Source organism: Gallus gallus, chromosome 1, assembly GCF_016699485.2.
Source record: "Gallus gallus isolate bGalGal1 chromosome 1, bGalGal1.mat.broiler.GRCg7b, whole genome shotgun sequence".
In the NCBI taxonomy this organism is placed as follows: domain Eukaryota; kingdom Metazoa; phylum Chordata; class Aves; order Galliformes; family Phasianidae; genus Gallus; species Gallus gallus.
In genome coordinates, this window is record NC_052532.1 from 77,705,608 (window position 1) to 77,718,743 (window position 13,136).

The 13,136-nt window shown below is 41.9% G+C and overlaps 1 protein-coding gene across 4 annotated transcripts; it reads right to left on the minus strand.

Annotated features, from left to right (window-relative positions):
* Positions 1-1,563: 1,563 nt before the first annotated feature.
* GSTK1 (glutathione S-transferase kappa 1) lies at positions 1,564-13,086 on the minus strand. Of its 4 annotated transcripts, XR_003074473.3 has the most exons (9): positions 12,971-13,080; positions 12,485-12,566; positions 11,625-11,753; positions 8,231-8,331; positions 7,174-7,209; positions 5,587-5,703; positions 4,988-5,081; positions 3,660-3,770; positions 1,564-3,470 (listed from the first exon to the last, which is right to left on the minus strand). XR_003074473.3 is itself a non-coding variant. In NM_001198649.2 (8 exons), exons 1-8 carry the CDS (start codon positions 13,034-13,036, stop codon positions 3,721-3,723), a joined length of 675 nt encoding a protein of 224 aa, NP_001185578.1. In that variant the 5' UTR covers positions 13,037-13,086; the 3' UTR covers positions 2,065-3,720. The 4 variants fall into 4 exon arrangements, 2 of the variants coding, with proteins under 2 accessions (XP_025004967.1, NP_001185578.1); XR_003074477.3 differs by lacking the exon at positions 7,174-7,209; NM_001198649.2 differs by having other exon boundaries at positions 2,065-3,770; positions 12,971-13,086.
* Positions 13,087-13,136: the final 50 nt, after the last annotated feature.

Genomic DNA, 13,136 nt, shown 5'->3' on the forward strand with positions numbered 1-13,136 from the left:
AATCTAGAAGTAGTAAGTGATGGTAATATCAGTCAAGTCAGGTGTGGATAAGTTCCTTTCACTTGTACGTGACTGTCACTGGACAGTCCACAAATCTGTGAAAAATTATTGGTAAAATCATCAATACGTGCAGCAGCTGGGATGCCCTCTTGATTGTTTCTTTGTTGTTCTGTGCTTGGTTCCCTCCTAGGAAGCAAATTGCTTCCTTTCAGCGGTGTTGCTGGCTTCACTGGAAAAAGCAGCAAATCAGATGCTCAGCACCATAATCCAGTAAGTGCTTTGGTTTGCACAGAGGTAACGATGGGAGAGAGAAACTTACTTTAGGAGTCTTTGTTTGCTGAGGGTTAAAGGGACAAGAAAGAACAAAAAGATACTTGCAGAGGAGAGTTAAAGAGCTACCTTGTTGTGCAGGCCTCCATTTAATGCTGTGTGTGAAGCCATTGCTGGAGGATTGTTTCAGTGCACACTGGGTAAGAAGCACAGGTAACTGCCATGGAACAGTACCATAAAGCAGTGAGTCAAGGTGGAGGCAGGCTTCTGGGCTACCTCTTGCCATATTGAAAAAGCATAACAAATAATGTACAGCTTCACCCTGAAGACAATCTTATTCCTTCTTCTCCAGATGGTTTTCTATGGCCAACTGTCTAGGGCCTGTTTAATATATACAAGCACTGTCTTTTTTGGTTGCCAGCAGCGAACAGTGAACTGCCTCAGTGAACACTTTCTTGTTGAGACACCTCTATCTGCAATAATCTACATTCGGTTTTATTCCATTCTTGCATCGCTATTTCTTTTGCTCAAATGCCACCTGGCTTTCTCTGCACGTATTTTCTGCTCTCTCTGGTTTCATTACTTTAGTGAGCCACTTTCTTTTGCTTATTTCCTGACTTTGTGCCTCTCTCTATCTTTGCTTGCTTTTAGCCAAGCCTTAGTGGTACCTACTCCTCCATGGCATTTTCACAGGTTTGCCTCAGATGTCGAAGTGCAACTGAATTTCCTGGTGAGGTTTGTAATAGAGCAAAGAAGAACACAGCTCTGGGCTTGTTCCCTAGAATTCAAAGTCCACTTTTGCCTGCATCTTTCAAGGTCTCTAGGCTCACAATCTGTCTCATTTTCTGGTACCCTTTCTATTTTGACAGCTAAAAGCTACCTTGAAAGTGATGAGGATGTGAAGCTCTGAGGAACTCAGTTTGATATATAGCTAGATAGAAGAGGCATCATCTTTAATAGAAGAAAATTCTTCCAGCTATTCACAAATAGTTGATAGTACTTACTAGTGCTTAATGCAAACCCGTGTGCATGCTGCAAGATGTGATGGTTCAAGTTCTCATTGCAATGCTCAAGTAATGCTTAGTTGTTAGCTCCACTGCCACCTCACGGTACTCAGAGCAATCAGATGAACAGCATAGCTCTTCACAAATGGTACCAGGCCACAGGTGTCCCAGTAGAATAACATTTACAGAGAACAGATCAGAAAGGCAGGCCAGGTAAAGAAGCTGGTACTTAGTGCTGAGACTACTTAAATGCCTGCTATGACAGATACAAATGCTTAGACTAAAAATATAGCTGTTAACCAGTGTTTATTGGGGTAGTCATCAGAGTGTCTGCCAAGAGCCACGTGCTCGTGATTGGGTCTCTGTAGACAAGAGGCAGAACTTCCTCAAACCTCTGCTCCCAAAACAGGCCAATTTTACTCAAAGTATGTACGCAGAATTGCAAAAATACGCATCCTCACTGAAATAAATGCAGAGGATGTAATCACTTACTAGTGGTTATCACAGGCAATACGTGATATAAGGAAAAACCTGAGTCTGGATTTTGTTAATCTTCTCAGTAGTGTGTAAATGATATTTTAGTACTTCAGTCTTTGAGCATTTCATCTCTACTGATCTCAAGTGCACCTGACAGCCTTGAAGATAATTTGGGAAAGTACACAACAGTCCGTAAGATCCATTTCATGAGATCCATCTCTCAAACCAACAAAGTTTTGCCACAGAGGCTATTTCTTAAGTCAAGCTCTTTCGTAAGATAAAGCTTCATGAGAACTTGGCTTTCACCATCAGATTAATTCAAGACATTTATTGCATTTTCCCCAACTTTTCACCAGAGCTCATTACCTCCACAAAAGTGCATTTTACCCATTTCTGAGACAGCACTGTGAATCAAGTCACTGACATGGTCTGGCCTAAAGCAAGGTCTCAGCCACTCCGTTTTTACCAGCACCTCAGAATTAATTTTGTAACACTGATTAAAGAGTAGCAAATTTCAGGGGTATAATGGTCAAAAACCTCTCCAACGTGGCTTGAAGGCACTTACAAAAGCCTATGGCATTCATGTGGATGGTAACTTCCCTGTCATTCTGACTCCTCAGTGAATGTAGCCCCATTTCCTTAAATTTCAGACTGGATCTGCCCAGGGTGAAGTGGTCAAAATGAGAAAGGAGTTCTCCAATTTTATGATATTTCCTGAAGATGCATAAGAGATGTAAGAAGGAAAAAGCTGTGGATGGGGAAACGAACACTTAAAGCTATAAGAACATGGATACTGGTCTTTTTCTGCTGCCTTGTCCCAGGACTCGCTGTTCAATGACTGAGCATGAATATATTATACCTTAACTTTAAGAGACAAAAAACAGATTCCAGCTGCCGCTAGACCCTCTGCTTCCTTCACCATCAGAGGCATTGAGGAAACATTGAGAAATCAAGCCCCACACAAGTCAATTCAAATACGCTATTCCAATTCAGCCAATATAAGGCCAAGTTTTCAAACAATTTTAGTGTGCACATTGAAAGGACTGTAGCCAGGGGAGGGAGTGGCAAATGAAATGTTTCGGTTTTGATCTTATTGTTTGCATCTTCCCCACTGCAGACTGTATAATGCCAAGTCCCTCCTAGTCACATCCTAGATCACTGTTGGACAGTCAGCAACAAGGCCATTCTTGAGGAAGCAAAGCTTAGTCAAGTTTGGCTGCCAACTGAGTTCACATCGTGTTCACCACTGTCTTCCAAGGACACTACTGCAAAATTGGTATTAATTAAAAACCTCTGCAAGAGCTGGAGCTGGTGCCTATGAACACACACGTGTGGTGATCTCCAGTGTCAGTCACATGAGTGCAGGTATAAATACTGTCCAGTTGAGGGAGCAGTTATTTTTGAAGTACTTGACCGGTTCCCCAGATTTTGCTTTGGACTTGAATTCTCTCTCTCTCCCTCTCTCTCTCCCCCCCCACTAGTCTAACCAACCGCTGTGCTGCAAGGTGAAAGGAAACATGAATGCCTTGTCCTGTGCTTCTTCTGTCTTTGTTGTTTCTTGGACTTAAAATAAAAGGCAAATGTGGCCAACATCTCTTAGGCTGTATGTGTGTTTCTAAAGGACAAATGGGAAGATACGAGAGCTCTCTGAAACGTCAAGATATCGGTCCCATAATAATTTAATCTTCATGCTTTTGGTTGGAAAAGATGATGATTAACCTGAAAGAAGTTAAATCGTTAACGTTAAACATTAATCTTTGGAAGCAACACATTTGTATTTGTAAAAAACTAACCAGATGGTTAATATTGGCAAATCTCAAACTTCTTAACTAGAAATGAAGCTGATCTGTAGAGTTAGCAGTTAAGGAAGAGAAAGCCATCTCTCTATAAAATTGGATACATAATCACCAAAGATCAACCGTATATATAAGTGTTGTCTTTTCATTCTTAGGTATTTCCCCAGTACTTTTCACATTTTTGGGCTTGGAGCTGAGGGAACTGGTCCCAGCCATTTTTCACCTGCAAGACAAATCAGCACATAAGAGAAAGTTAAAATTTAATACAGAGAAATGATTGTGTAGGCACATTTCTGCAGCTGAATGTCTATTCCTACTCTTCCTTTGAAGGGCAAATACTGATGATGGAATACAAATATTTATTCTTGTCTGGCATGCTTCAGGCAGCTTCCAACATCCTTTGCTGCATAGTTACAAATGAAGCGGTATGGAAGAATTATTTCCTCTGTTACAGCTAAGAAATTCTGCACGTCCTGAGCACTCCATGCCACACTGAAGCCAACTGTTTTAAGGACTACTTCTTTTCAGGGGCTGGAGCTAAGGAAGAGAAAAAGGGTAGAAGGCTGGGCATTCAGAGAAACAATTTGGAGTGGAAACTAACGGAAGCGGGAAGAACATTACAGTTAGGATTAGAAACTATCAAAATGGCTGTTTAAAAGTTCATATTCCTCACTCTCATTTTCATTAAGAATATTTTTATATAACCCAAACCCATTCAAAAAAAGAAAACAAGCATCCGAAAGTTTCCTTCTGTTTAATCTATGACCAAATTTAATTTACATTAATGATGATCTGCTGCTGACTTTTTTCCACAAATGCACTGGACCTCATTACACGCGTAACTCTTCCTAGTCACTGCCCTCCTATTCTCCAAGTACAGCCAAATCCAAGATCAGAAGTCAATTCCCTCTAACTTAGGTGACCAAGTTAGAGTGCATGTTATTAATAGGGAAATGAAAATAAATACATTCCCATCCAAGAGGATGGGAAGTCAATGAATTTCTGTTTAAAATTGTGTAGTTATGTAACAAAGAGCTATGGATTTAAAAGCTGTGATGGCACGTTTACTAAGGAGAAACAGATTTAAGGTAAAACGTCAGAATAGCAGAAAGTCAGTGTCACCCATAGTCTTAATCTTATCCAAGATGTAATGCCCAGTATCAAAGAGTTAAATATGAATATTTTGAAAACTAAACTAATTTAATAGTAATTTAAGAATGGTGTGTGGTGCACAAAACCTTCAAACATACCAATGGGAAAGGATGGAGAACTCAAATTATTTCTTGCTTGGAAAAAGGACTACATATTTGGTCACTCTAAATGTACTGAAGTACATTCCAGACAGCAGTTTCATCCCTTGAGAAGTATATTCAACATTATTTAATATTTGAAAAACATGAACAGTATTTCATTTGGTAGTAGTATTAGGTACACACTCACCTATAATGCTGGCTAGCAGCTCTAAACGATCAGAGCCAAAAAAGAGATGAGGTTTCCCGTTAACATGTGCCACAACGGCAGGCATCCCAAATGCCTATTGACAGTATGGAGATTAAATGGTGAATGTTATAATGAGAGAAACTTTTGTAGGCACATGATCAGTCTTCAGGAATAAAATCCAAAAGTGTTGACTTTTTTCCCCCCTCCCCTTCATTTGAACTTCATTCTGAAAGATGAGTCCAATGGAGCTATCAGAAAATGAAGGACTCTCCAAAGACTGTATGCCCCTCCTGAATGAGCAAAAAAAAGCAATCTGGTAAACCTACAGTTTTAAGTCAAGTAATGATAGACAGTATCTCTTGATTCTGGCCCTGTAGCTGCCCATCCTTGTCAACCAGCTGGAATGGGCTGAGTGGGTTTCCCAGATGACAATGCGATAAATTACCAGTAAGTTAGCTTTTACATGCTCAAAAAAGCAAAAGAGAGATGGTCTCTATAGTGCTTTCTAACAACCACCTTCTTTGTTCCTTGCTTCCTAGTGTTCTTAATAGGGAAGGAATGCGTAGCTGTGACACCAAAAGGCATTGGAAGCATCTCACCCCATATTTTACTGCTTCCTCAGTTGTCTCCTTCAGACGATTCTTCACTGCAGGGGATGAAATCATTTCAAGTAGCTTCTGGGTGAGCTCAGAGGATAGCCCAGCCTTTTCTGCTACCTAACAAGTGACAAGAAAATTAGGCATGCTCTAATACAAAGTATTCTAATTCCTACTATGGACTAATTAATTTTTTTCTTCAATATTATTACCCAAAGCTTATTACCAAAAAAAAAAAATAATACAAAATATTCTTGAAGTCCTTCTTGCCCGTTATCTTGCTTTATTCCCAATCCACTCTCATTTGTTAACTTCTAATCCCTGAATCCCTAAGCATGCTGGGTTTTTTTTCAGACATTCCAGTGAAAATACCGAGTGTAATGTTTGCTCAAACAGAAACAGCTTGTAGTACAAGCGTGGCCACATAGGAGCTCTGATACTTGTAAATCATGGTGTTTTTAAACAGTATCTCACAAGGAATGCTAACTTCCTAACATCTAACTGCTTTCTTTTCTTCCCCTCCTTCAAGAAGAGTAAAAGTAATCCTGAGGTCTAATATTTGCTGTAGGGGCAGAAAAAAATATACAGACACAAGCAAACGAGGAGATGCCTACATCCCTGCCTTGCTGAACGTGGATACACTCAAAGACTGCCAAGGAGTGGCTACATTACTTGGAGTTCTTCTGAGTATGAAGTTTGTTTCTCTGAAGCTCTGCTTGTCCTCGCTTTATTTAAATAATGATGGATTCAGAGACTACCCAAGGACTTTCCCGGGATGTTTAAATACATCCTTCAAATTTTGTCTATTGGAAAGGTAAATAAAATGCCACTCTTTTCTGAAATTCTGGTGAAAAGATGCACTAAGATGAAGCAAAAAGGCAATGACTCGACTCTGGGGAAACAGCTGGACTGCAAGTTTCAAATAGTGATGTCAAATAGGAGAGACTTTTAGCATAGGCAATTCTTTTTTTCTTCATGTTCCAAGAATTTAACAATAAAAGAACGTAGAAAGGAGATTCCTTAAAAAGAGACACACAAACCTAGATGGCATTACAGCCTTAACTGTAATAAACAAAATCTCGCTTGAAAAAGACAATATATCTAACAAATACAATTTCTAAACACGTAAGACAGCAATACAGCACTAAACTTAATAGTAAAGCCTCACTCCATCATTCCAAGGAGCATCAACTTTCCTGGCAAAGTGAAGATTTCATACATGCATAATATCAAAACCTCAAGGCATTCTGGAGACTACTTATTTCCTTCACCACTGTTAAGAAAAAACAGAATTAATAAATAATTCATTTTCCATTCGGGGCATCTTGCTACATGAACTAGAAAAAAAGGAGATTTTTATTCTGGGTATAAGAATTATAAATAAATAAATGAAATTTGAAACAGACCAGCTAGAAAAGTTAAACCCCCACTTTTTTCAAGCGGAGAATTTTAAAATCTCCAAGTGGTCATTTGACAAATTTATAAGTAATAAAGGCACCCTAAGCTGTCTCCATGGTTATCACTGATCCAAGCAATCTGTAAGAATCTAAACCAGAAATGCAGAAGCACTAACAAAAAGAAGAGACTTACAGCCAAAATACTCTCCACCTGACTGATATCTTCATGCTGTTAAAAGAAGAAAGTAATTTGGTTAACGTGAACAAGAGCTCAGTTCTGGACTTGAAAGCAGGTTTTCTAAGAAAACAGAAATAAAAACAATGTTAGTTGTGCCCACTGGAGAAGTTTTTTTTTCAGAAAAAGTTATCTAATCAAATATTGTTCTGACATGAACTGCTGATTCACTCAGCCTGTAGGACTCACAATACATAATGAAAATAAGGAACAGCAAATTAAGACAACTAGAAGTGAATTCTTTTCTTGCAGTGACTCTCCAATTACTGCTGTGGTTTACTCTGGCAAGCATCTCAGCTCCACACAGTCATTGGCTCACCCCTGCCCCCCACAGTGGGATAGTGGAGAGAACTGGAAAAAGGTAAAACTTGTGGGTTGAGACAAAGACACTTTAATAGGGCAGAAAAGGAAGGGGAAAATTGTGAATATATACATATATGTGTATATACACACCTATATACACACATACGTGTGCACAAAAGTGATGTGCAGTTCACCATCTGCCAAATACTGCCCACCCAGTCCCTGAGCAGCAGCTTTCCTCCAGCCAAAAAACCCATTTTTATCATTACACACAGAATCATGGAATCACTAAGGCTGGAAAAGACCTCCAATATCATGATATGGAATATATCCCTTTGGCCAGTTTATGTCAGCTGTCGTGGTTCTGTCCCCTCCCAGCTCCTTGAGCAATCCCAACTCCTCACAGGCAGAGCCGTATAAGAAGCTGAAATGTCCTTGGCTCTGTGCAGCACTGCTCAGCAACAGCTGAAACATCAGTTCTTTTTAAACAACATTGTTCTTCTAAATCCAAAACATGGCGTCATATCAGCCACCATGATGAAAAATAACTCTAGTCTAGCTGGAACCAAGATGAACACTTACAACCTCATGTTTCCTTCCATGATTTCTAATTGAAAGACCTTCCTTTCTTTCGCTCACATTCCACATTTAACGAAGCGAGTCAGGAATGGTGACAGGAAGGATCAAGGCAGTGGCTTCATAAAATACTGACCTGTGACCAAAAACGTAACCAGAACTCTCTAGATAAGGGTTCCAAGTACTTTGGTTGAGTCATGTCAGCGGCTGTGATAAAACGCATGGCTCCCAGACTGCCTGGAATTAGTGGAGACAAAGAAACATGCTGAAACATGGCATAGGGTCATGAATAGGTAAGAGTCTTAAGAAGAATTACCTAAATATGGTGTAATCTTATTTGTAACTATTTCCAAATAGTGAAACTTATGTTGAATCAACAGTATCTTCAACGCTAATTTGGAGGTTTATTTCTCCAGAACTTCCTCTCATGGTTAAAAAACACATAGATTTCATACTGCTAACAGATACAGGGAGAGGCTATGGACAGAGAACCCATCTTCACAGAATCACAGAATTGCAGGGGTTAGAAGGGATCTCAAGAGATCATCGAGCCCAACCTCCCTGCTAAAGCAGGTACCCTACAATAGGTCACACAGGTAGGCATCCAGATGGGTCTTGAATGTCTCCATAGAAGGAGACTCCATAACTTTTCTGGGCAACCTGTGCCAGTGCTGTCATCACCCTTACTGTAAAGAATTTCTTTTGCATGTTAGTATGGAACATACTATGTTCAAGTACTACTTGCACATACTACTCCTTGTCCTATTGCTACACACCACTGAGAAGAGCCTGGCCTCAACCATTTGCCTCCCACCTCCCTTTAGAATTATTTATAATTTATTTAAATTATTATTTATTATTTATTTATAAACATTTATCAGACCCCCTCTCAGTCTTTTCACCAGGCTGAACAGACCCAGGTTACTCATACTTTCTTCACATGGGAGATGCTCCAGGCCCTTAATTATCCTTGTGGTCCTTTGCTGGAGTCCTTCTAGGAGATCCCTGTCTTTTTTGAACTGGGGAGCTGAGAACTGGACACAGTAATCTAAATGTGACCTCACCAGGGCAGAGTAGAGGGGGAGGATAACCTCCCTCAACCTGCTGGCCGTGCTCCTTCTAATGCACTCCAGGATACCATTGGCCTTCTTGGCCACAAGGGCACACTGCTGGCTCATGGCCAACCTTCTGTCCACCAGGACCACCAGGTCCTTCTCTGCAGAGCTCCTCTCCAGCAGGTCATCACCTAACCTGAACTGATGCGTGCAGTTATTCCTCCCTAGGTGCAAGACTCTGCACTTGCTCTTGTTAAACCTCATCAGGTTCCTCTCTACCCATCTCTCCAATCTGTCCAGGTCCTGTCGAATGGTAGCATAGCCTTCAGGTGTACCAGCCAATACTCCCAGCTTTGTATCATCAGCAAACTTGCTGAGAGTGGACTCTATCCCTTCACCCAGGTTGTTGAAGATTATGTTAAATAAGACTGACCACTGTGGAACACAGCTAGTTACAGGCCTCCAGCTAAACTCTGCACTACTGATGACAACCCTCTGAGCTCTGCCAGTCACCCAGTTTTCAATCCATCTCACTGTCCACTCATTTACCACACATTTTCGAAGTCTCATAACAAGGATGTTGTGGGAGACAGTGTCAAACACCTTGCTGAAGTCAAGGCACACAACATCCACTGCTCTCCCCCCATCTACCCAGACAGTGATGACATCACAGAAGGCTATCAGATTGGTCAAGCAGGATTTCCCCTTGGTGAATCTATGTTGATTACTTTTGATAACCTTTTTATCTTCCAATTGCTTGGAGATGGAATTCAGAACAAGCTGTTCCATCACCTTTCCAGGGATAGAGGTGAGGCTGACTGGCCTGTAGCTTCCTGGATCCTCCTTCTTGCCCTTCTTAAAGATTGGAGTGACATTGGCTATCCTCCAGTCTTTAGGCACCTCTCCCATTTGCCAGGACCTTTCAAAGATGATAGAGAGTAATTCAGCAACCACTTCTGCCAGTTCTCTCAGTACACAGGGGCGCATCCTATCAGGGCCCATGGATTTGTGTGAGTTGATTTTGGCTAGATGCTCTCTGACCAGATCCACCTCAACCAACAGTCTACCTTTACTCGAACTCTCTCTCTTATGTCCAGGGTCTGGGACTCCTGAGGGATAGTCTTAGCAATAAAGACTAAGGCAACAGAAGCATTCAGAATCTCTGCCTTCTCAGTATCACCTGTTACCAAGGCACCCTCCTCATTTAGTAGGGGACTCACATTTTCTCTAGTCTTCCTTTTACTGCTGACATACTTAAAAAGCCTTTCTTGTTATCCTTTACCTCCCTTGCAAGGTTTAATTCCAAGAGGGCCTTAGCCTTCCTCATTGCATCCCTACAGGTCCTGAGAATATTCCCATATTCTTTCCAGGTAGACAGGTCCTTTTTCTATATTTCATAGAACTTCTTTCCTTTCGGTTTATCCATGAGTTCCTTGCTCATCCACACAGGCCTCCTGCCACCTTTCCCCGATTTCTTACTCTAGGGATTCACCGATTTCGAGTTTGGAATAAGTGGTGTTTAAGTTCTCATGGCCCCCTTACTACTAACACTCTAGCCCATGGGATACCTCCAAGTAGGTCTTTGAAGAAGTCAAAGTTAGCTCTCCTGAAGTCCAGGGTAGCAATTCTACTCATTGCCTTGCTTTTTCCACACAAGATCATGAACTCCCTCATCTTGTGACTGCTGCATCCCAAGCTTCCTTCAGACACCACATCCCCAACCAGCTCTTTCTTCTTAGTAAAAAGAAGTTCAAGTAGTACACTCCCATTCACTGGCTCCTCCACCACCTCCATCAGAAAGTTATTATCAATGCACTGCAGAAACTGCCTGGACCTTGTGTGCCTGGCCATGTTGCTTATCCAACAAACATCAGGGTGGTTGAAGTCCCCCATGATAGCCATTGCTGGGGATCACAAGGTTACTTCCAGCTGTTTGTAAAAGGCCTCTTCTACTTCCACCTCCTGATCAGGTGGCTTGTAGTACACATCCACAGCAGCGTCACCTTTGTTAGTCCACCCCTTGATTCTTACCCACAAGCTCTCCACAGGTTAATACTTCTCCCCCAACTGGAGCTCAATACATTCTAGTTGCTCTCTCACATAAAGGGCAACTCCACCACCTCGCCTCACCAGTCTGCCTTTCCTTAAAAGGACAGAGCCATCCATGACAGCATTCCAGTCACAGGAGCTGTGTCTGTGACTGCATATAGATCTCTAGTTCTTCCTGATTATTTCCCATGCTATGTGCATTGCTATATAGGCACTTTTGAGAAGCAGAAGGTGCAGGTATCTCTAGGGGGATGCAAGAAACTTTAAGCTGGGCTATTGGCAACGTTATCTTCTCTGAAGAGTAATCACAAGATCCAATTGGACAACTGAGAGGCTGTTCTTTTTTTCTTAACCATTACTGTAATTGAAGATTTGAACAATGACTGACAAATAATATTGTCTAAGCTAAATAAACCTCTTACTTACTGTTACCAAGGATACGTTGGAATACATCTTCTGAAAGTGTTACAGGCACCTGATAATATTTTGCCATCCTTTTTATATCCTTCAGCAGGTATTCTGCACGCTTTGGCAACATTGCTGGAGGCTTGTTACCTTTCAGAAAAAGTATAAGCAGAAGACTTCAAGTATACTATAAAAACACTGGACAAAACAAAACATGACAAAGTAGACCTCACCTATACACATACCCAAGGAAAAGTGCAATTTTATGCAGTATTAGCAAAACACATGCAAATTTTCCAAATATAACACTATGATTTAAACACAATTTATTTTGGTTTTGCAAGGACTGGTAGTTTAAATCAGCAGAACCAGTTTTAAACAAAGGTAAAAACTTCCTGGCAGGGATCTGTATTGATTCAGACTGATGGCTTTTAAAGTAAACAAGTATGTACAGGTAAACAAAGGTGGGGGGTTGTTAATTTCATGATTTATAAATCTCAGGGAATCCTAATAAGGCTCCAAGTGCTATTTCATGACGTTCTTTGATCCTTCACACATGTTACAAACTGTAAGAGTTCCACAGGTTTATTCCGGTTTTAATTCAACCCAATGCTTTCAGAAAATCATTCAGTGTAGAATTCTTGTTATTCTACTTTAAGACCGAGGAACTTTGCATTTATAGGTTCCACAGACAGCATAAGCACTGGGGGTACACAGCAGTAACAGCACAAAATTCCTCGCAGCCGATTCCTAGGTTACTGCTGAGCTTCACAACCCTAAATTTACTTTGTTATTGGTGCCAGAAACGTGTTTAAGGCTGTCTCTGTGCTTGCCCACAGAAGTATCCTACTAAAGAAAGGCAATCTCCCCACATTAGCTACCAGTTGACTGCATTATGCCGCCAAGGAAAGCCGGACGGAAGCGCAAATCGATATTCCATATGTGCTGGTATCGGCAGAGAACCTGCAACACAGAAAGGCAAGCCAGATTAACAGAGATGCCTGCAGATCCGCATGCTAGTAGAAAACAAGCGTTCGGCTGGGACGTGCCTCCTAAGCGCCCCTGGTTTTCAACACGTCAGGAAGAAACTTAAAGGTCCCCGACGAATGGGATTAAAGACAAAAATCCAAACGCATTATGGGCAAAACAAAGCAAACCAAACCAGAAGCAAACGTAGAACGGGGGCGTTAAGCGCGCTGGCTCCGCGCCGCTCTGGTGGCAGCGGGGGAAGCCCTAAGGGGCAGGGAAACGAGACGTCCTTCAGCTGACCCCGGCCCTCGGTTGTGCCTGCTCGGCTCCCGTGCTAGCAGCCGTAGGGAACCGTGGGGGCCCCGGCAGCGGCCTCCCTCCACACCTCCTCCTCTCACCTCGAACCCTAGCCAGGAGTAAGGAGATACCACGTCGTAAAAGAGCTCCACGAGTACCCGACCCATGTTAGCAACCCCTCATCCCCTGCCGCGCCGTGCCGACACGCCCCCACCACGGGCAGGCGGGCGCTGACGGGGCCCGGACGCCCTTCCGCTCACGTGATGC